Below are 24,114 nucleotides of genomic sequence, written 5' to 3' on the forward strand. Positions count from 1 at the left end.
AGAATTTCCAGCCAATTTCGTAGCCAACGGGATAGTTGAAAATTAGAGGCTGCTATTTGCCCGAGCTTATCAGCTTGATTTCCATCCTTTAATATCCTTCACATTAGCCTGGGCGAAGCCAAGCCTCCTTCATTCCACCATGTCCCTGTCCATCGCCATCAATTCGCCAGCCAGGTCAAGGATGCTTTGTATTGCTGTCTCGCCCCAAAGCTCTATTGGGAGCCATGACAGTTAGACCTAGACTAGGACCGAATGAATGACTCCCCCAGATGGAAAGAATCGGAGTTGCCAAGGCTCCACCGCCAGTGCTTGGCCGACGACCACCCATGGTTAACCGAGGATCAAGTCCCTCCCGCCAGCCTTCATGAAGTGGAACATAAATTGGCCCTGCTCCAAGCTAAAGCCCGGTACTCTTTTTTTCAAGTTGGCTCACAGTTTGAACTCCCTCATCATCGCTTCCACTGCCACCCTTCAGCCGAGGCTCTAAGCCACCACTGCCAAGGCCGCCCATTCCTTTGAATCTACCCTGACTTCCTCTCTTGGGAGCCTAACCACCTTCGAGAACCATCGAGCAAGCTCCACCTTCTCCGATGACGGTTCTGGCAACATCAACATGATGCGCTTTTGCATCGTTTTCTTCTACCCCATTCTCGGTCAATTCCTTTCTTGCAAGGTCCTTAGGCAGTTTTCTAGATTGCTCGCCATCATCTCCAATGCTGCAGAACGTGGCAACTAAGCCGATCTGGTGATCACGTGGAAAAGGCTCTAAGCTTGAATATCAAAGCACCAAAAGTAACCGCAACGGTAACATCCAACGGACTTGCGAACTATGCTCTCTCTACTATTTTTACAATAACATGTGCGCACATAATTTCTCATTAGGAAAATTCTTTGTACACCGCATACGGTGTAGAAAAAATGCACCGTCCTATCTGATTGGGCCACATAGTCACCGCTTTTCAAAGAATATTTAATATCCGCAGTTTTACTTTTTCGTTTGAAATTTTGAATGACAAAAATATTCTTCTCTTTCTGAAAAATTATAATATTCTGTGGCGATATCATGACATCCTATGGTCAAATTATGATTGTCTATACAGGATGTCATAATTTTTGCATAGAATGTCATAAAGAGGAAAGGACATATTGGTCATTGAAAAATTTATGAAAATTTTAAATGATGAATAAACCTCTCTCAAAATTATGAAATCTTATGAAAAAATTATGATATGACCAAACCTTCTACCGTATTTTTTTCATAAAAAAAAACCTTCTACCGTACCCTTTCTACAGCGCATGCTAGGTATAATTGAGTGAATGTGTTAATATCCAGCTGAAGTTTGGCTTGGTCCAAGATATTTTAAGACAGTCTATTCCATGCCACTGTCGCAGAATAGTTTATAAGTCTATTTTATGGCACCATCCAACACGGTTTAGCCAGCTACAAGTTCAATTTGCAAATAACTACATGTATTGTGCAGGCACGGATAAACCTTCCACGTTATGTCAATACATGCCAAGTCTAAGCAAGAACATGTTAATATGTGGTTGGTTCAAGATATTATATAATTCAATCTATTCCATGCAACAAACCGGAGAACAGTTTGGTATACTCCGTAATAGTACTAGTTCAGCTAACTACGAGTTATGTATCCATGTATTTATGCATGTGTGCACATATATAGGAATGGTCTATAGAAAGACAAAAGGTATCTAATCATCTTAGATATCCAAGATTAATAATCTCATACTTAAGTCGAAGATCTATGCTATTAATCATTTTATTCGAAGAACAAGTGTCTGGCTTGGCTCAACAAATTGTAAGATCCAGTCTGTTCCATGCGTCGACGTCATGTGGAATAGTTTATCCTATTCGCAATCACCGTTTAGAATAGTTTAGCCATCCAGTAATCCAATTTGAACTATAAAATTTCACAATAATTCAAGGTTAGGTACATCAATCACCGAGAAATTAAGACAAAAGACTTTGCGTGGTTGACCTGGCTATAGACATCCAATAGAATTTCCAGCCAATTCCGTAGCCAACAGGATCGTCGAATATTAGAGGAAGCTATTTGCCCGGGCTTATCAGCTCGGTTTCCATCCTTTAATATCCTTCCTCAATTTTTTTTTTGCTTTGTTTCTGAGTGTCATAGGCTTGATTTCGATTCAATTTCCTCCTTCCAGAACCAAATATTATGAGGTTTCATATGGAAGTGTTGCAGGTGCAACAGCTATCTACAGCGGCCTTTCCATTTGCTGCCTCTCATGATGTTCTAAGATCTGTGCATGGCGAGCCAGCTAGTAGCTCAACAACTGCAACACTCCTCCAAAATGCAGGATATATGCTGGAATAGGAAGGTACCTCTCGGGGGTTAAAATACAGGTAATATTTGATAGCTTGGTGTTTCTTTGAAATAAAAAAAAAAAAAAGAAAAAAGAAGAAGAAGAAAGAACATCATGTATATTGGCATGTGTCATCCTTTCTGTGAATCTTGGATGTGCCGGTGGCTACCATATTGCATGCATGCATAACAACTATGCACTTTATGTTAGGAAACAGAAGATGAGACTTTTTGGCCAACTTGGCTCGCAAACGATTGCAGTCGCATGCTAACTGGGTTGAGAACAAAAGGTTTCATATCTAAGAAATGGCGCATGCAGTGGAATGCACATGAAGGACATATGCAGCTCAAATAAGCAAACAATTGAATAAGGGAGCTGCTAGTTAGCATACATTCAGCTAAAATTTCCCACAATCAGTTAAGGCCGGAATGAGTAAGGGTTCGTAAAGCCCAAAATATAAAAATGAAATATATATATAATCATCTTAATAATTGTTATTTATCTAAAATATTTTTATAATTTTCTGTTATAAATTAATATAATTATGTTGAAATATATATATATATATATATATAAAAGGAAGTCTTGAAAGACTTCAAGATATTCATCAATGGCTCAAGTTCAATTCAAAACTAAATGAATTGGCTTAGGCTTGGCTTGATTATAGAATAAGCCTGGTTTTAGCATAGCCCGGCTCACTTGTGTTTGGCTTTTTTACACTTTCATGTGAAAACCTGTCTATCATGTCAAATTCAAAGAGGAATGGGTCTATGAAGAACCTTAACAATAAAAGGGAGCTCTAAAATGGTGAATTGGCCTTATCCTAATCGTCTTGCCTCTTTACCTAGCAATTAGAGATTATGCATTCTAGTCTTGGGTGGTGCACCCTGAAATATTTGGGTTTGGATATTTATCGTACAGATGTCTCCCATTCACTTTCTGTCTATCTGTAAAAAGGTTCTATAATGAAGGCTAGGACAATTGGATGTGATGTAGTTGGTTTAAATCTCCCAATATCAAATCCCATGACCTAACAAGGAATTTCTTTGGAATAATGCATTCTTTTTTGGATGGAATATTTTGGAATAATGCATATTAAATGGAAAGAGATAACTTTCACGGAAAGGGATCATGTATGCTTGCAATGATCTTATAGTGTTAACTATTGGATCAACATGTTTTAATTATACAACCGATGGATCAATGATCTGATTATCCCATCATTTTATTCTTGTAATAGTATAGCTTGATCTCGTTATTGGATTATCATGAATATTTGATTACCTAAGAATAATAAAGGCATGCTCTATAAACTTGTCCTTATCTACTCATATTTGCCTTCAAAGCCATAAGTTTTTTTCACTATAAACTTGTCTTTATCCATTCATATTTGCCTCCCAAGCCACATGTTTTTTTTTTCCTTTCACTATCATCCTCGTCATCATCGTCGTCGAGTTTAGGAGGAGCTAATTCCCACTTTTTACGCTGTAGCACCCCACCCCTTAAGGGCCGATGTACCAAGTGGAATTAAATTCCCAACCTCTTGCCTAAGTGGCAAAGAGAGACGATCCAAGTAAGCACTGGTGGTATCATTATGTCTCTTTTCCAATGGATCGTATGAATGATAAGAAAACTTAGCAATGAGTTCTTTATTTCATTGTCATTTTATATTTAGTCCTTCATCCTAAGCACCGTACTTATGTTTTGTCATCCAAATAGCTCTACCAATATTTTGCATATATATGTTTGTTTTGCAAATACACATTTCTCTCCTATACATAATAAGACCTTTTTTATGTATTGTTATATTAAACACCTATAGGGCTAAAATTATTTATAAAATAACAAGGGTGAGAATAAAAATTTCACCCAAGAGGAATTAAATATAAAATGTCGATGGTCAATCTAAGGGGGCAGACCTCACTCCCCCCAAAGAAAATAGTGCTAAAAATAAATGAAAAATAATTGTGGGTGGGAGTAAAATTTTTAGTGAATAGAAACTCAACATAAAATGACCATTAATTCAAGAGGTTGATCTTAATTTCCTCCAAACAAAATATTTACATGGCCGTCTTCTAATTATGGGTTTGTTATTGCAAGTACCTCGTCGGTTTATCAAGCGCAGAAACTTGACCATCATGAACAAGAAAACTTTTCCCAGGAAAAGGGAACAAAATTACACTATAGTGACCTTGATCTCAGTCTTGTAAACTCTCCCGGGGAACGTTGTGAGGTTGCTTTGCTTGTTGGCCTCATTCATTTGCATCTCTTACATACGCAGACATGCCATAAAAAAATCCAAACAGATTAAGGATGACAGAAGTCGAAGAGAAACCTCTACTGTCTTTTTATAGCATTCTTCTTACCATTCCGCTTGAGTGATGTTGGATGGACTCGGACAAGAAAATCCGAGTATATAAAAAACAAATTTTAACATATATATATATATATATATATATATTATAATAACCCAGATTTAAAAAAAAATAATAATAACAGAGGAGGAGGAAGACTCCTAGCCGGAGTCTTCTTCCTTCCCGTGTCCGGCGAAATCGGACTCGAGGAGTCCGACTAGGGTAGGAAACCTCCTCTATAAAAACCCCCCTTTCCTCCCTTAGAATTTTACAACAAAACTTCAAAGAAATTAAAGGGATTTGAAGGATTTTTGGCAAAAGAGAGCGCCGTGAGGGTTGATCGGAAGAGAAGGACCGCCGGAGCTGTTTTTGGCCGCCGAAACAAGGTACGTTCCTTCTTCCTCTCTTTCGGATTAATCTCTCCGATCTTTGGGTGCTTGGAAGCCGGCGAGATACCGGTTCGGGCTCAAATAGGGACACCCCTGTTTACGTTTTGTTTTTTTTTCTCCCCCGTGTGCCACCGGCAACAGCTACCGTTGGGACTGTCATCGGGGCTGTGGATGCGTCGCCGTCGGCTGCTGTCGGAGGGTGGCCGGAGTCGGCCCTCCTTGGCCGCCTGAGGGTGAGAGGAGATGGAGGGGGATGATGCCCCTGTTTTGTCCCAAAGGAACCCATGGGAAAAGAAGAAGAAGGAAGAAGAAGAAGAAGAAAAGAAAAGAAAAGAAAAAGGAAAAAGAAAAAGAAAAGAAAAAAGAAAAAGAAAAAAAAAAAAGAAAAAGAGAAAGAGAAAAATAAAAAAATAAAATAAAATAAAAAGAAGAAGAAGAGAAAAAAATTTTCTCTCTCCTCTCTCTATCTTCTCTCTCCAGTTTCTCTCTCTAGATTCTCTCTCTATTTTCTCTCTCTAGATCTTTCTCTCTTTTTGTGGATTTTATCTCTCTAGAATCTTTCTCTACTCTCTCTCTGATTACATCACAGACCCTAGGATAAATTTGAAATAAAAATAAGATAATTTGAGATTATTTCGAAATTCGTGCAGTAGATTTGATCCCAGCTCGATCCTATTCGAAATTTATAATATTTGATTCATATTGATCATCCTGATAGGACCTCTGATGATCTCGACCATAATTACCTCATCTGAAGGATACGAAGATTTCTCTCTCCACTTTTTCTATACTTTCTCTCTCTAAAATTTTCTCTCTCTTCATGGATTTTCTCTCTCTAAAAGTCTTATAGGTCAGTGGAGGATCCTGATACATAGATAAGTCCTAATTTTGGTTAATCCTAAGAGAGGTCCTCGATCTGTGTTATTAGGATCGATTATCGGTAATTTTCTCTATATATGATTTTTATGTTTGATCAGGATTATGAAGAGATGATTGTCCGCATATGATATCGAGTGAAATATTTTTTTAGAGAAATTCATAAATCAAAGAAGAACATTGATTTTTGTGCTTGAATCAGTCACTGGTAAAGGTAAGAATCTCTGTACATGATCACTATTATATATATGCTATTTTACTGTTGGTCTTGCATCGTTGGTTTTGCATCGTCGGATTTGAAATCGATGAATTTACTATATCTGAGATACTGTTATTTGATTTTGAGCATGAGTATGTTATGTCAATATATATGTATCAGAGATTGATGGCATGATTATATAGATATGACATATCTGAAATGATCATAATGCAAGTCGGAATTGATTTAATGAAATCAATATATAATGATTAAATGAAAAAAAAGAGATATATGGTATGGACAAGCCTTGTCATGTGGAACAGTCCGCCAGGAGCTTATGCCTGGGACAGCCCCCACTGGCTTACAGGTGGATCAGCCGGCCAGGAGCTTATGCCTGGGACAGCCTGCCAGGAGCTTATGCCTGGGACAGCCTCTCACGGGCTTTGGTACGTGGGACAGCCAGCCAGGAGCTCATCCTAGGACAGTCTAGAAAGACTTTTTAAGTGGATTCGATCCGGATGATGACTGAGGTATAGACTTAAATAGTCTAGAGCCAGAAAGAAAATGTTAAAAATCATGTGATTATGAAAAGAGAAATGAAAGATAAGACATGAAACAATTGTTGAACAAAAGTGGTTCACCTATTAACATATGATGATGCATTTATTTTAACAAGACAGAAAATTTATGGATGTTTGCATTATTCTGGACATTGAACATGAGATTTTATATTTTATTATTTATTCTTATTTTTAGATTATATTACTATATCAGTGTAATATGGGAAGTCTTACTGGACTGTAAAGCTCACACCCTTTCATCTTTCTTTTCTTCTCAGAGTTACAGGATGCTTATGATTGGCTATAGCTTGAATTTATGGATGAACAGAAGGATAAATAGAGTGTCATAGTATCTGATCAGAGAATTGAAGAAATTTAATTTGTACCTATACAAGATTTTATGAATTATTATTGAAATTAATTGTTATGGATGTTAAGGTTGTAATGATTTATTTTGGCCTTGCATATTCTTTAGGGCTTGCTCTAAGGAGTGTGCGGCCATCATGTATCCGATCCGGGTGTTGGGTTCGGGGCGTGACAGAATGGTATCAGAGCTTAGGTTATGATCATTGGAGATTACGATATAAATGATTAGGATGTGATAGAATAATATCAAAGCTTAGGTTTAAGATCACTAGAGATTATGAAGAGATATTAAAACTTTATGTAAGATTAGTAGGATGTGACAGAGTGGCATCTGAGCTTAGAGCTTAGGTTACGTTCATTTGGAGATAATGATACAAGTGATTAGGATATGACAGAACAGTACTAGAGCCCAGGTTTAAAGTCACTAGGAATTGTCATATAAGTGATATCAAAACTTTGAGATTATAATCAATAAAGTATGATTGATAATATCAGAGTTTAAGATTATGATCATTAAAGGTATGATAGAATGATATTAGAGTTTAGGTTATGATCACTAAAAAATATGATTTAAGTGGTATTTGAGTTTAAAGTTATAATTATTCAGAATTGTAATGTTAGTGATAACTGAACTTAGGTTATGATCATGAGGAACATGATAGATATAAAAAAGAAGATTCAATATTTAGATATTAAGATGAAATTTATGCATAAGTGGCGTATGATGTCTATAATAAAAATTGACGAGTTATATCTTGGATTTCAATTAGTAGGGTGGCCTGAATATTAGAAGAGTTGACCTTAGAAGGAAGTTGGAGGTATTGATATGTTATGTTGAGTATACTCGATGATTTTGGAATGCTAAACTTATATGGAAGAAAATTATGATAACTTTTCTAATTTTGATGTTAATTATTTGAGCATTATAAATTTTTGGACTTATCAAAAGAAAATTAATTAGGGTATGGTCTAAGAAGAAATTTCATCATATGAGAGAGAAATATTTTTGAGCATTGAACCTATAAGAGGATCATATATGAAACTCAATCTTAGATAAAAAATATATCTATATATATATAAAGATATACTTGAATTTTATTATGAGAATATGAGATACACATCTTGATAAAATTTTTTTGGTTACTCAAAATATCATATTCTGAATATGATTCCTTGATCTTTCAAGTGGCATTGAATTTCAAGTCAATAGTTTATTTTTCTAAGTGGATCAAAAATATTTTGATATTATTGTAAATTTAAAAAAAAAATTATTTTGTCAGAGTATGATATACAGGTTATGATGAAATCTTTAATAATTCATATTATTATCTTTGGATTAATTTTTTTTTTAATTTTTTTTTGTGATTGTTGAAGATTGTGAAATGTATTAATTATTCAAGTCAAAGTTTGGATTATTTTTTTTTTTAAATTGAACTAAGACATCTTGTTAGTGTTAAATTTTGAATGACTTATACAAGGGACAAGATTTTGTATGGATTTATCGATTAATATTAAGGGTTGTGATGAAGAGAGCTCTATAAGAAATAATCAAGTTGATTCTACTTAAGGATGTTGGCTTGAGTTCTTCTAGTTTGTCAAGTTAGAATTAATTTTTTTTTTAAAAAAAAGAAGATTGATTTAGAAATTATCTAAATGATTGTAAGGTAAATCTAAGGTTAACTCCAATCGATTCTAGACATGTTGGATTCTTGTAAAGTGATGAAACTTATGCAATGATTTCAAATATAGGAAGTGGATCAAGATTTAATTTTTATATGCTATACCCAAAGGTAGTAAAGATAAAGAAACTTAAAATTTTACCGTAAGTCTTATATAAAATTTGAAGGTTGGATCTATCTCGGATTGATCTAACATATAAGGATATTTTTATCTTTAATAGACTTATATAATTTGATAAATTAAGATCAAAGTACGCAGCAAAAGCATGGTGGGTTAAATTGATTAGAATATTAATTCTTTGATTCTGAAGATATTATGGAATACATTAGTTGTAAATAAAGAATGATCTAATCTGATCATAGTTTGATAATTTTTGTCAGTAGATTGCTTCATTGTAGATAATACCAAAAAATTCTAGATATCTCAAGTTTATTGTTAATAGCTTGATAGTTCTGTTATTAGTTTAAACTTAGAATGTCTTAACACAGATCCCATATATATATATATATATTTTAATTTAATATTATTATTCGAACTGATATAGAAGATTGAGATTTTCTTAAAATGAGGGTCTACATATAAAATTTGTTGGAAGGTCAAGAGAAGAAAGAAATCGATGATTGTGAAGAGTACCCGATGTTTGACTTTTATTTATTTTTCTATCATAGGCAGTCTGAGATAATTATGAATTTTGAGTGGAATGTGTTAGACAAATAATGGTGGTATATTAATACAAGTTCAAAATATTACAGTTCTTCAAAAAGTTGAGAAATCAATAAGAAGGGATGAGTTTGAGATTTCAAATAATTTTTGTTATAAAAAGATCATGAGAAATAAATAATATATATGACATTATCGTAAGCTTGAGAATGACATGAAGAATGTATACTTTGAAATAGGTATCTCGAACGACATAACCTAATTTCAAGGACGAAATTATTTTAAGGAGAAGAGAATGTAATAACCCAGATTTAAAAAAAAATAATAATAACAGAGGAGGAGGAAGACTCCTAGTCGGAGTCTTCTTCCTACCCGTGTCCGGCGAAATCGAACTCGAGGAGTCCGACTAGGGTAGGAAACCTCCTCTATAAAAACCCCCCTTTCCTCCCTTAGAATCTTACAACAAAACTTCAAAGAAATTAAAGGGATTTGAAGGATTTTTGGCAAAAGAGAGCGCCGTGAGGGTTGATCGGAAGAGAAGGGCCGTCGGAGCTGTTTTTGGCCGCCGAAACAAGGTACATTCCTTCTTCCTCTCTTTCGGATTAATCTCTCCGACCTTTGGGTGCTTGGAAGTCGGCGAGATGCTGGTTCGGGCTCAAACAGGGACACCCCTGTTTACGTTTTGTTTTTTTTTCTCCCCTGTGTGCCACCGGCAATAGCTACCGTTGGGGCTGTCACTGGGGCTGTGGATGCGTCGCCGTTGGCTACTGTCAGAGGGTGGCCGGAGTCGGCCCTCCTTGGCCGCCTGAGGGTGAGAGGAGATGGAGAGGGATGATGCCCCTGTTTTGCCCCAAAGGAACCCACGGGAAAAGAAGAAGGAAGAAGAAGAAGAAGAAAAGAAAAGAAAAGAAAAAGGAAAAAGAAAAAGAAAAGAAAAAGGATAAAGAAAAAGAAAAAAAAAAGAAAAAGAGAAAGAGAAAAATAAAAAAAATAAAATAAAATAAAAAGAAGAAGAAGAGAGAAAAATTTTCTCTCTCCTCTCTCTACCTTCTCTCTCCAGTTTCTCTCTCTATTTTCTCTCTCTAGATCTTTTTCTCTTTTTATGGATTTTATCTCTCTAGAATCTTTCTCTACTCTCTCTCTCTGATTACATCACAGATCTTAGGATAAATTTGAAATAAAAATAAGATAATTTGAGATTACTCCAAAATTCGTGCAGTGGATTTGATCCCAGCTCGATTCTATTCGAAATTTATAACATTTGATTCATATTGAGTCACCCTGATAGGACCTCTGATGATCTCGACCATAATTACCTCATCTGAAGGATACGAAGATTTCTCTCTTCACTTTCTCTCTCTACTTTCTCTCTCTAAAATTTTCTCTCTCTTCATGAATTTTCTTTCTCTAGAAGTCTTATAGGTCAGTGGAGGATCCTGATACATAGATAAGTCCTAATTTTGGTTAATCCTAAGCGAGGTCCTCGATCTGTGTTATTAGGATCGATTATTGATAATTTTCTCTATATATGATTTTTATGTTTGATCAAGATTATGAAGAGATGATTGTCTGCATATGATATCGAGTGGAATATTTTTTTAGAGAAATTTATAAATCAAAGAAGAACATTGATTTTTGTGCTTGAATCAGTCACTGGTAAAGGTAAGAATCCCTGTACATGATCACTATTATATATATGCTATTTTACTATTGGTCTTGCATCATTGGTTTTGCATCGTCGGATTTGAGATCGATGAATTTACTATATCTAAGATACTGTTATTTGATTTTGAGCATGAGTATGTTATGTCAATATATATGTATCAGAGATTGATGGCATGATTATATAGATATGACATATCTGAAATGATCATAATGCAAGTCGGAATTGATTTGATGAAATAAATACATAATGATTAAATGAAAAGAAAGAGATATATGGTATGGACTAGTCTTGTCATGTGGAACAGCCCGCCAGGAGCTTATGCTTGGGACAGCCCCCACTGGCTTACAGGTGAATCAGCCGGTCAGGAGCTCATGTCTGGGACAGCCCGTCAGGAGCTTATGCCTGGGACAGCCTCTCACAGGCTTTGGTACGTGGGACAGCCGGCCAGGAGCTCATCCTGGGACAGTCTAGAAAGACTTTTTAAGTGGATTTGATCCGGATGATGACTGAGGTATAGACTTGGATAGTCTAGAGCCAGAAATAAAATATTAAAAATCATGTGATTATGAAAAGAGAAATGAAAGATAAGACATGAAATAATTGTTGAACAAAAGTGGTTCACCTGTTAACATATGATGATGCATTTATTTTAACAAGACAGAAAATTTATGGGTGTTTGCATTATTCTGGACATTGAACATGAGATTTTATATTTTATTACTTATTCTTATTTTTAGATTATATTACTATATCAATGTAATATGGAAAGTTTTACTGGGCTGTAAAGCTCACACCCTTTCATCTTTCTTTTCTTCTCAGAGTTACAGGATGCTTATGATTGGCTATAGCTTGGATTTATGGATGAACAGAAGGATGAATAGAGTGTCATAGTATCTGATTAGAGAATTGAAGAAATTTAATTTGTACCTATACAAGATTTTATGAATTATTATTGAAATTAATTGTTATGGATGTTAAGGTTGTAATGATTTATTTTGGTCTTGCATATTCTTTAGGGCTTGCTCTAAGGAGTGTGCGGCCATCACGTATCTGACCCGGGTGTTGGGTTCGGGACGTGACATATATATATATATATTATGTAAAAATATTTAAAAATATCATTTGCTAAAGTTTTCCAATATTCAGTTTTCTCATTCAAACTTCTAAGTTATAAGCTTTAAAAATTTGGAAAATAAAAATTTATCTAATTATTTTAATATATGCATTCTTGACCAATATTTGGAAAAGAATCAAATTTCATTTAAGCATTACTATAGTGAATCAAACTAATTGTTAGAGTCAACTATCTATCAATTTCTAGAAATGAAAATAAATTATATATATTTATATATATAGATATCCAAATGTTTGATGCATATCTGACTCATATATGTGCCTGATGAAGATTCTAAGAGCTGGATGTGAGTATCGGGTAGTTACTAAAGGCATAAAACTGATAATCTAGGGCTCCAAAAATCATCAGGCCCTTGATGATGCCTGTGTTTGATTAGACAGTCAGTGGACTGTCTGCAATTTATATATGAATTATTCCTGCAACTCAATTACTTTGCAGGTTGTGATAGTGATGATATTCACAGCAAAACATTGTTCGGCCAAGTTTGGTTCATGAATTAGAAAATATTTGGAATAGGAATAGTAATTATTGTTGGACCGGTCATTCCTTTTTCTTTTTAGTTGAATTATTTTATTCCTGAGCTAGGGTTGAGGGTTTCTTTGTCCATATGAAAAAGTGTAGGGAATAAAAGAGTGCTGTATTTCAGGAGCAAAGTTAGACCAGTCCTTTTGGGTGGAATACCTATTTGATGTTGAAGGACGAAGAGTGGAGGAGGTAAAACGTTAGACACCATTCAGTCTGGAGGAATCTACCTAGGGATGGGCGCAACAGTAGTATTAGAGAAAAAGATAAGTGTGAAATATTCATCCAATTATCTTGAGTTCTTTTCCCAAATAATACGAAAAAAAAACATTTTTACCAAAATATATTCAAACCAAACTTATTTACCAAACTGATGTGAGAGGGAAAAACGCCATTTTGAATGGCGTTTTTTCCCCTGCCACGTCACCCCCCATTTCCACGGTGGCATTGTCCCAAAAAAGGAAGAAACGCCATTTGGAATGGCGCTTTTAAAAACGCCATTCCAAATGGCGCTTTTAAAAATGCCATTTTTAATGGCGTTTTCAAAATGGCATTTTCCAATTTTTCCACCCAAAAATAAAAGAAAAAATCATGGGAAAATGGAAAATTTTTTTTTTTAAATTTGAAATTAGTGAATAAATAAAAAATTTAAATTTTGATTGAATTTTAAAATATAAAGATTTGAATTTGTAATTCATTAAAAAAATTAATTTAGATTTTTTATTTCAAATTTTTTTTAAAAGATGTCCAAAAAAATCTTAAGAAATTCAAAAAAAATTATCATAGAAAATAAAAAAAGAGAAAAAGATTCAAAATTTTTTTAAAAATAGGTTAAAAAAATTTTATAAAAATATAAAGAATTGAAAAAAAATAGAAATTGTAATTGTAATTGAAGAACAAAGTTTATAATTTTTAATTTTAAGAAATAAGAATTAAAATTGTAATTAAAATTAAAAATAATATTTTAAATAACTAAATTAATTTAAATATTATTATTTAAAAAATATTTTAAATAAAGAAAAAAAGGGAGGAAAATTTAATTTGAATTAAATTTTGATCAAAAAATAAATCCAGTGTAAAAATGTGGAAAAAAAATTTTGTAAATTGAACTTTAGAAAAAATAATAATTTTTTAATTAAAGAAAAAGAATACGTAATAGAATGCTAAAAAGAAAAAATAGAAGAAAAATGAAATTATAATTTAAAATGATAACTATTTTAAAATAAATAAAAAAAAGTATCATAGGAAAATAAAAAAATAATAATAAAATAAGAATTATAATTATAAATTTTAAAAAAATTTAATTTTAATTTAAATTAAAAATTATCATTTAAATTATTATTTTTATTTTTTTCTTTAATTTATTTATTAATAGATTACAAATACATAATATAAAAAATTGTAAGAAAAGTAGATTTATATTTTTTAGTCGACCCCATGAATCGACTCATGGCTAAAAGAGTTTAACGGCACGCAAAATTTTTGACTGCGACACTCTGTGAGTCGATCCCTTGACTTTCTTTCTGGTAATTTTTAATTTTTAAATTTTTTAAAAAGAGGAAGAGAGAGGAAGAGGGAGAGAGGAGGCAGCTCACCGTCGTGCTGTCGGAGAGACGCCGGAGAAGGGAGAAGAGGGAGAAAGAAGAAGAGGGAGAAGGAGAGAAGAAGGGGGAAAGGAGAAAACACCGTTTCCTTCGGTATTTTTTTATTCTTTTTCTTTTTTCTAAATTTTTTAAATCTTTTTTCATAATTTGTTTAATTATTTATTTTAATTTATTAAATTTTTTAATGAGGATAGTAATTTGAATGATAATTTTTAATTTAAATTAAAGATAATTTTTTGTTTGAAATTATAATTTCTATTTTATTACCATTTTTTATCTTTTATTTACTTTTTTTATGATATATTTTTTAATTTAATTTGTAATTTTTATAATTTAAAAATATAATATTAGTTTATTTTTATTTTTATGATATATTATGTATTCTTTTCCTTTACTTAAATTTGTAAAGGAAGAAGGAGAAGATCGAGAAGGGAGAAGGAGAAGGGAGAAGGAGGGGAAAAAGGGGTTTGGGGAGGGGAGAGAATGGCGTTTTCTCTTTTTTTTTATTTTTTATTTTTTTTAATATCTTTACTTATCTATTTGTAATTTTTTAATAAATAAATTTAATTAAATAATAAAAATAATAATTTAAATGATATTTTCTAATTTAAATTAAAATTAGACATGCACAGTACATCGTAATTAGACATGTCTAATTTTTTTATTTTCTATGATAATTTTTTTTTAATTTCTTAAGATTTTTTTGGATATCTTTTAAAAAAAATTGAAATAAAAAATATAAATTAATTTTTTTAATGAATTACAAATTCAAATCTTTATATTTTAAAATTCAATCAAAATTAAAATTTTTAATTTATTTACTAATTTCAAATTTTAAAAAACAAAATTTTCCATTTTTCCACGATTTTTTTCTTTATTTTTGGGTGGGAAAATTGGAAAACGTCATTTTGAATGGCGTTTTTAAAAACGCCATTCAAAATGGCGTTTTTAAAAGCGCCATTTGGAATGGCGTTTTTAAAAGCGCCATTCCAAATGGCGTTTATTCCTTTTTTTTTTTTTTTTGGGACGATGCCACCGTGGAAATGGGGAGTGACGTGGCAGGGGGAAAAACGCCATTCAAAATGGCGTTTTTTCCTCTTACATCATTTTGGTAAATAAGTTTGGTTTGAATATATTTTGGTAAAAAAAATTTTTTTTTGTATTATTCGAGAAAAGAGCTCAATTATCTTTAAGCTAACTCCAATGTAGAGTTTACGTGGCATGGGAGGCAACAAATCTCCCGCTAAATGCATTAGTTACAAAGGATTTTTTTTTTTTTTTTTTAATGGAAGTTTCAAAGAAATTTATGCATTATATGTACATTTTACAAAAGGTAACCATATCGTGATGCAGTTTGAGATATATCCAGGTCCCGTCCATATTCTTGACTGAAGGTATTCTGACACTAGAAATGATAAGAAGAAACGCAGGCAAAAATTTGGTGCATCTTTGGGTTCTTTGCATGATTATTCATGATGCTTTCCTAAACCTGCTTTGATAGAAATAATTAAGGCTCATGATCTAGGGCTTCTTTCTTCTTTGCTCCGGAACCATACACTGCCTCGTTGTCTATATTTGTTTGCAGAAAGGGTTACTGATTTCTATCCTTTCTCCTAGCTAGGATTTTTCAAACCTCCAGAAGCGTTTATATCCAAAATTTTTTAATACGAATAAATTTTCCATTATTTCCCCTTATTATTTTTAAAATGCAGGAAAAAATGGATGAGATTAACTGATGAAGAACCACAGCATCAAAAGCGAACGGAAAGCATGCTCAGTTGGCTATTTTGTGAGGTAGCTAGTTTTAATCGAGTATAACTGCTGGAGTTCACAAGCCATGTTGATTTTCTAGCAACCTCAATATATATAAAAGTTGGGCAGTAAAATTATTGAAACCACACACATATACACACAGTGGAATTATGGTACGTGACCATCTCATTCCTCCTTTCTCTACTTCTTGTATTGTTTTTTCAGATTTATATGTTAGTTATTCTCTCTTGCCGTCGCCTGATCGAATTGCCAAGAAGATGAGACCCAGCATAGCAAATACCGACCAAACAATGGTAGAATAAGTAAGTACCGTCACAGCCTTTGCCAGGCTTGGTGTTCTTGGAGATCTATATGCCATCCAACTCAGGCTGGACATGAAAGCCAAGGACAGGAAGAACATGCAGGTCTTGACGTAGAGGTCGTCGCTTTCACTGCCAAAGTTCACCGAGTAAACCGCCATCAATGCTGCAAAAATGAAAGTGGTAATGGTGATCAAGGAGGTGTCAGGCTCGCTTTCATGACCTGTGGCACTGTGAAAGTGACTCGTTCCATCTCCCAGCAAGATGAATTCCTTTCTGAACCAAACCACAACTGCAAAGAATATCGGTAAGAAAGCCAGAAAAATGACTTGGCCCAAAAATTCAGCAGCAACTGCTAGCACTATCAGTACTAGCAAACCAAACAAGGAATATTTGAGGACTTTGATGAAGGTGATGTAGCGCGATGTAGCATTGGGATAAGGAAGTGAAGGTGGTAATGTGGTAAGCAGCATGGCGAGCAGACCGGAGATGACAGTGAAGAAGATGAAGGCCTCAGAGAACTTAACATCAACCTGATCGACATCTTTAGGGAAATTTTTGAAGTAACCGAAGATAGTAGCTATCATTCCTCCGAAAGCGGCACTGGTAACTGAAGCGGAGAGATCAAAGAATTGCTTCAGCTCCGATCGTTGATCTTCATCATAATCAGGAACCTCGCGGGCTTGGCCCGTGTTAATTTCATTGTAAAAGACGATGATGACAATCGCCATGACTGGAAGCACAAGGATTGTGACCATGGCGTAGCTTGGATTCAGCAGAAGCAGAAGGCTGGCGGAAGTTAGCATCATAAGAACACCGGTGGTATTAATTAGGATCTTGGCGGCGATGTAAAGGCGTTCACTGATTCGTCCAAACCGTAGCAAATATGAAGTCAGCAGCATCAGTGAGAGATCAGCTAAGAACGTTGAGCATATAAGTATACGACAGACCAAGAAGTAGGAGCTAATAGCATGTTCGGTTATGTCTCCACGGACAGGATAGTATGCCGCCACTATTCCATTAAGCATCATCATGATCCATTTTGAGTAGTCCGAGAATCGTTTCATCGTGACTACGTTGCCATCCTGTTCAAGTAGAGAATCATGTTTACATTGAAGGGCAATAAAATAGTGGTTGAAAATTTTCATATAATAGATGTCTCCAGGGAAACAGCCATCAAATTAAAGGTAATGAAAGAAAAAAGACTTCGGTTAAGCAATATTAAGAAATAAAAGGAGATCTATCAACAAATAAAAATAGCAGTTAAAAATTTGCTAAATTACACTATTGACAAGGGGGTGAGGAAAAATTGCTACAGCGATACACTAAATCAAACCTGTGCACTGTAAAGGATCATATCTTATATATGCATTGTTCTTTTAACTAGTAACTAATTAATTACAATGCACATGCAGGTACACGCAGCTTGTAAAAATATTAGATCTGAAATCATTTAATTAAAATCTAAATTGTAAAATTTAGGAAAATAATTAATCTACAGTTAAATTTTTTAATGCATTAAATCTCATCTTTATGATCGCTTGATTCGGATGCATTTTTCTTCCTTCTTCAACCCTTTAGATTTTAAATATTTCAAAAATTAAATTCCTTTTGTCCTGCTAACTTGAATTTACTATTGCCTGTTAATTTGAAATGTCTTTGTTCATTTTTTTTTAATATACTTAAAATCCCTTCTTTATAGAAGTCTTGCGTATTCTACTAAGGCTTCTCATAATTATATATATAAGTACCATTATGTGTAACTCTAGTATGCTAATATAATATTCCTTGAGTTAGATTTTTTCTAACTCATTTACATCAAAAAAAAAATTCTACTAAGGCTTCTGAGCGAGAAATCGAACTAAAGTTGCTAAGAGTTACTTTTAGAATTAAAAGAATCCAGAAATTAAGATGCTTTTATATAGTTTAAGTTCCACTTGTTAAAACCAAAGAAATGTTGAAGATTTCTTTTATGCTGAAGACTTAAAATGACGATATGCCTATAGTAGATATTTAATGCATGCCAACCTGCATAAGTCAAAATATATCATTTCATAGCATAAGAGTTGCCGGTAGAAATGCCATATAAGACCCCAAAAATGCTACACCTGAAATGCTTTGGAATATTTAACTTGCAATTCCTATTTCTGATATAAAAATTAACATAAAATATCACAACATGTATTCGGCTGGCACTCCTTTTCTTTAGGTCTTGTTGCAACGGCTACGGCCACTTACCTTGTTACTCTAGGAAGCTGACAAGTTACAATCAAGAGCTTCAAGATCTCATCCCATATCCCATTCTGAATCCCATTATATAATATTAGATCACCCCCCTCTCCCTCATCACTGTGCTTCAAGATTCATTTAGTAGCAACCGCTATGATAACTAGTTGACCTCCTCCCCCTCCCTCCTCTCTCTATGGTTTAATCTCACATAAATGCATTTTACTCAAGTGATCAGACTCTGTGAATTTTTTTCACCATTTCAGCAAAAGAATTTGGGTCAGTTACAAACATTTATATCTCATAATTCTGACATGCTTCCATAACACAGATTAGATAATTATCGCACAAAGAAATCGGTTCACTATAACAAAAAGCTGTTCATACTATGGCAGGTAGAACTCAAATCAAGAAAACATAGACACTGGTGACAAGCTTACAAGTTGCCCAAGCTTATTCTCTAATTAAGGATATAGTCAAGATACATATACACAATAATGTGCCGACATGACCTGAACCAAAACAAATGTAGAAGACTAAGAAAATGAAGTCAACCTCAAGTTGGGAAGGAGAGGAGGTTTGATGAGAATATCTAAGAGCGAGGATCTGTGCTTGTTTGGTTCCATCCATGCGATTGATCATGATATCACATGTGCTTTTTGGGTTTAATTTACTTCAGAAGTTCACAAAATAAATTTATTACTAAGCTTTCATAATATCATAATCATATGGGGTCATAATAAACAGAAAAAAAAAAAGAGAACTGTTTGGAGCAAAAGTAGACATTTTTCTCCGACCTAGCTTTCACTGCAAGATCTCAGAAAAATAAAATGAATTCCAAATGAATTGAAGAGATTTATCAGAAGAAAATTGGGGGCTTTTCAACCTATCAAAACCCAAGAATAATTGAAAAGAAAGAAATAGAAGGCTGTTCCAATTCGAAGCACTAACGGCAAACACCCTTCACAGACAATCTGTCAAACGTTACAAAACTGGAAGTCAGTTATTGAGGATAATTCTAAACTAAGGATCCAAAAAACTATCCAATAAATAAAGTAAGTTTAGTCCCAAGGGATTACTCGTATCCTGTAGAGACTCTTCAACTCTTCCTCAAGATCGTCTCCTCTTTTCTTTATTTGTATAGGTTGACCTAGGTCAACCAAACTCCTCTGTCTTGACTTGTAACCTCTCTTTTCTGAATGAAAATCTTGGGTGTTAACGCCTCCCATTCGATCAAAAAAAAATTGTGGATAAAAAAGTCTGAGTTGGAGATTTATGTTATGCATCAAAACCCAACACAGTCGAACTTGAGTATGATTTTAAAAATCCAGGAAAAAGATAGAAGAGATCTAGAAGTTGGCCTGGGAAGTCTGCTGAGGTCCATCATCTGAAACGATGGTAACCAGGACTTATATCATACATAGGACGATCTCTGACCACGATGATCGCGAACTCCAATTGGCCATTAAGCCATTAGCTGCTTCTAGCTTCAGAACATATCAAATTGAAAAAAAAAGAAAAGAAAAAACCAACAGTTATAGGAAGGTTACTTGAGATCACTCTACCTGAGCACTTGCCCGTCTATCCATGCTCTGAAGATAAAAATTTTCTGAATAATTTGATATGAGAAAGAGGAGGGTGAACGAGCTAGGAGGATGGAGAAAGAAACTGGAATGACTATGGGGCTTGGGTCTTTAGTTAAGAAGATGTCCACATGGGAGGGCCCCAGCAGCCAGAAACGCCGTGTTTTTTTTTTTGTTCGACAATTTTATGGCTTGTGCAGCGACACTGGTGTCTTAGCTTTTGTCACACTCCGAATCTAACATCCAGATCGAATACGTGATGGCCGCATATTTTTTAGAGCAAGCCCTAAAAAATATGCAAGGCCAAATTAAATCATTACAACCTTATCAACCATAATATTTAATTTCAATAATAATTCATAAAACTTGCATAATTACAATTAACATTCCTTCAATCCTCTGATCAGGTATCAACGGTACTCTATCTATGCATCCGCTCACTCACAAATCCATACCATAGCCTACCATAGACATCTTGTAACTCTGAGAAGAAAAGAAAGATGAAGGGTGTGAGCTTTACAGCCCAGTAAAAATTTTCATATCACACCAATATAATAATATAATCTGAAAATAAAGATAAGCAATAACACATAAAAGTCGATGTTCACTGTCCAGAATACTGCAAATATTTATAGATTATCTATTTTATCAAAAGAGATGCATTATCATATGTTAATAAGTGAAATAATTTTATTCAACGATTGTTTCATGTCTTATCTTTCTATTTTCTTCTATTATCACATCGTCTTTAATCCTTTTCTTTTTTTTGGCTTTGGCTTTGGACTACCAGGATCATGCGATGATCTTTTATTCGGATCGATTTTTGTGATCTTCTTCGGATCGAAATATTCATGATCTTTCTCGGATCAAAGTGGCCATGATCTTTCTCGGATCAAATTATTCATGATCTTTCTCGGATCAGATTCTTTCACACATAAGCCTGTGGGGGCTGTCTCAGGCATAAGCTCCTGACAAGCTATTCCACATGACAAGACCAGTCCAAACCATATTTCTCTTTCCTTTCATTTTCATGAAATTATAATATTTGACTTGATTAATCAATTCAAATTTTGCAGTGTAATAAATATGTCATACCCATATAATCATACCATCAATCGCTGATACATATGTATTGATATAACATACTCATGCTCAAAATCACATAAATAAATAACAGTGTCTCAGATATAACAAATTCATCGATCTCAAATCCAACGATACAAAATCAATGAGATAAAACCAACGGTAAAATAACATATATAATGACGATTATGTACATGGATTCTTACCTTTACCGATGACTGATCCAAGTACAGAAATCAATGTTCTTCTTTGATTTATGAATTTCTTTAATAAAATATTTCACTCGATATCATATGCAGACAATTATCTCTTCATAATCCTAATCAAATATAAAAATCATATATGGAGAAAATTATCCGATAATCAGTCCTAATAACACAAATCTAGGACCTCTCTTAGGATTAACCAAAATTTGGATTTGTCTAAGCATCTGGATCCTCTACTGATCCATAAGACTTCTAGAGAGAAAATCCATGAAGAGAGAGAAAATTTTAGAGAGAGAAAGTAGAGAGAGAAAGTATGAAGAGAATCTTCGTATCCTTCTGATGAGGCAATCATAGTCGAGATCATCAGAGGTCATCAGGGTGACTCAATATAGATTAACCATGATTGATGTTATCAATTTCGAATAAAGATTGGATCAGAATCTAATCTACTGCATGAATTTCGGAGTAATCTCAGGTCATCATATTTTCATATCAATTTTATCCTAAGATGCGTGATGAAATCAGAGAGAGAAAGACACTAGAGAGATAAAATCTATAAAGAGAGAAAAGGTCTAGAGAGAGAATCTAGAGAGAGAAAATATAGAGAGAAGGTAGAGAGAGGAGAGAGGAAAGAGAGAGAAAGAAGGGAGAGGAGAGAAAAAAGAGAGAGAACTCTCATTATTATTATTATTATTTTTCTTTTCTTTTTCTTTTTCTTTTCTTTTCTTTTCTTTCTTCCTTCTCCCGTTTTCATCTTTCTTCCTCTTCCTTGGTCGAGTAGGGGAGGACCCGAGGGAGGAGCTTGGTAGCTCGAGCTCCGACGAGGGACGATGGCACCTGGTTGACGATGACAGGACAAGAGAAGGCCGGTGGCGAGGTTCGACCGGTGGAGGAAAATTTGAAAAAACAGGGACCCCACCCTTTTCTTTTTGTTTTCCGATCATTGGCCATTTACCGGTGGCCAAGACCCATAGGGAAGGAAGGCTGGGAGGTGAGGGTCCCATCCTAGTGGTGAGATGACGCAACTGGTGGTGTCGGTGATCGAAAAAGGGAAGGAAAAGACCCAGCCAAAATAGAGCAAAACAGAGGTTCCGTTTTTCATGGATTTTTCGATGAGTTCGACGGCCGGCAAGGGTGCATCGCATCGTGGAAGGGAGGGAAAGGAAGAGGGGAAAGAGAAGATGGGTTTACCTCATGCTTCAGCAGCGTCACCGGCTCTAATTTTCGATGAGCATGGGAAGAGGTTGCCGCGGCTTCTACGGAGAAAAGGAGAGGAATCGAGCTCGAAGATCACCGGTGGAGGGTCTTGAGAGAGGGAGAGGCTTATTTATAGAGGTTCCTAGGGCTCCGGTGGTCCTAGGACTCCCTTTCCATCCGAAATTCATTAGAGAAGAAGACTCCCATCGGGAGTCTTCTTCCCATTTTGTTTCATTTTCTTTTTTTTTTTTGTATGGGCTTTGGGTTTTGGGCTTGATCCAGGGTCCAAATGGGCCGGGGTGTTACATTCTCCCCCCTTCAAATAATTTCATCCTCAAAATTATGTTATGTCATTCGAGATACATATTTCAAAGTATACATTCTTCATGTCATTCTTAAGCTTACGTTAATGTCTTATATATTATTTATTTCTCATAATCTTGTTACAACAAAAATTATTTGAAATCTCAAACTCATTCCTTCTTATTGATTTCTCAACTTTTTAAAGAACTGTAATATTTTAGATTTGTATTAATATACCATCATTATTTATCTAATATATTCCACTCAAAATTCATAATTATCTCAGACTACCTTTGATAGAAAAATAAATAAAGGTCAAATATCGGGCACTCTTCACAACCATCGATTTCTTTCTTCTCTTGATCTTCCAACAAATTTTATATGTAAACTCTCATCTTAAGAAAACCTCAATCTTCTATATCAGCCCAAGTAACAATATTAAATTTTAAAAAAATATGAGATCTATGTCAGGACATTCTAAGTTTGAACTAATATCAGAACTATCAAGCTGTTAATAAACTTGAGATATCTAAAATTTCTTGGTATTACCTACAATGAAACAACCTACTGACAAAAATTATCCGGCTATGATCAGATTAGATCAAAATTTATAGTATCCTTTCATTATCAATAAAATCTTTCCTTATTTGCAACTAATGTATTCCATCATAATATCTTTTGATTCAAAAGATTAATATTTCTAATCAATTTAATCCACCATGCTTTTGCTACGCACTTTGATCTTAATTTATCAAATTATATAAGTCTATCAAAGAGAAAAATATCCTTATATGTTAGATCAATCCAGGATAGATCCAACCTTCAAATTTCATATAAGACTTAGGATAAAATTTTAAGTTTCTTTATCTTTACTACCTTTGAGTATAGCATATAAAAATTAAATCTTGATCCACTTCCTATGTTTGAAATTATTGCATAAGTTTCATCACTTTTCAAGAATGCAACATGTATAGAATCAATTGGAGTTAACCTTAGATTTACCTTACAATCATTTAGATAATTTCTAAATCAATCTTCCTTTTTAAAAGAATTAATTCTAACTTGACAAACTAAAAGAATTCAAGCC

General features: G+C 34.0%; 1 protein-coding gene and 1 long non-coding RNA gene across 4 annotated transcripts; one reads left to right on the forward strand and one right to left on the reverse strand.

The window, feature by feature from the left end:
- Positions 1 to 810: 810 nt before the first annotated feature.
- Positions 811 to 17,581, forward strand: LOC114914370 (uncharacterized). 3 transcript variants are annotated; one of them, XR_003801402.2, is made up of 3 exons: positions 1,228 to 2,386; positions 16,070 to 16,151; positions 16,335 to 17,581. It is a non-coding gene; the product is annotated as an uncharacterized lncRNA (long non-coding RNA). The 3 variants fall into 3 exon arrangements; XR_012142666.1 differs by lacking the exons at positions 16,070 to 16,151; positions 16,335 to 17,581 and adding an exon at positions 11,916 to 12,256 and having other exon boundaries at positions 811 to 2,386; XR_012142667.1 differs by lacking the exons at positions 16,070 to 16,151; positions 16,335 to 17,581 and adding an exon at positions 7,003 to 7,155 and having other exon boundaries at positions 811 to 2,386.
- LOC105049060 (uncharacterized) lies at positions 16,348 to 20,302 on the reverse strand. The gene is made up of 2 exons (XM_010928597.4): positions 20,221 to 20,302; positions 16,348 to 17,514 (listed from the first exon to the last, which is right to left on the reverse strand). The coding sequence occupies exons 1-2, from the start codon at positions 20,242 to 20,244 to the stop codon at positions 16,348 to 16,350; spliced, it is 1,191 nt and encodes a 396-aa protein (XP_010926899.1). The 5' UTR covers positions 20,245 to 20,302.
- Between the last annotated feature and the right edge of the window lie 3,812 nt (positions 20,303 to 24,114).

This window comes from Elaeis guineensis, chromosome 7 (assembly GCF_000442705.2).
Source record: "Elaeis guineensis isolate ETL-2024a chromosome 7, EG11, whole genome shotgun sequence".
NCBI classification, from domain to species: Eukaryota; Viridiplantae; Streptophyta; class Magnoliopsida; order Arecales; family Arecaceae; genus Elaeis; species Elaeis guineensis.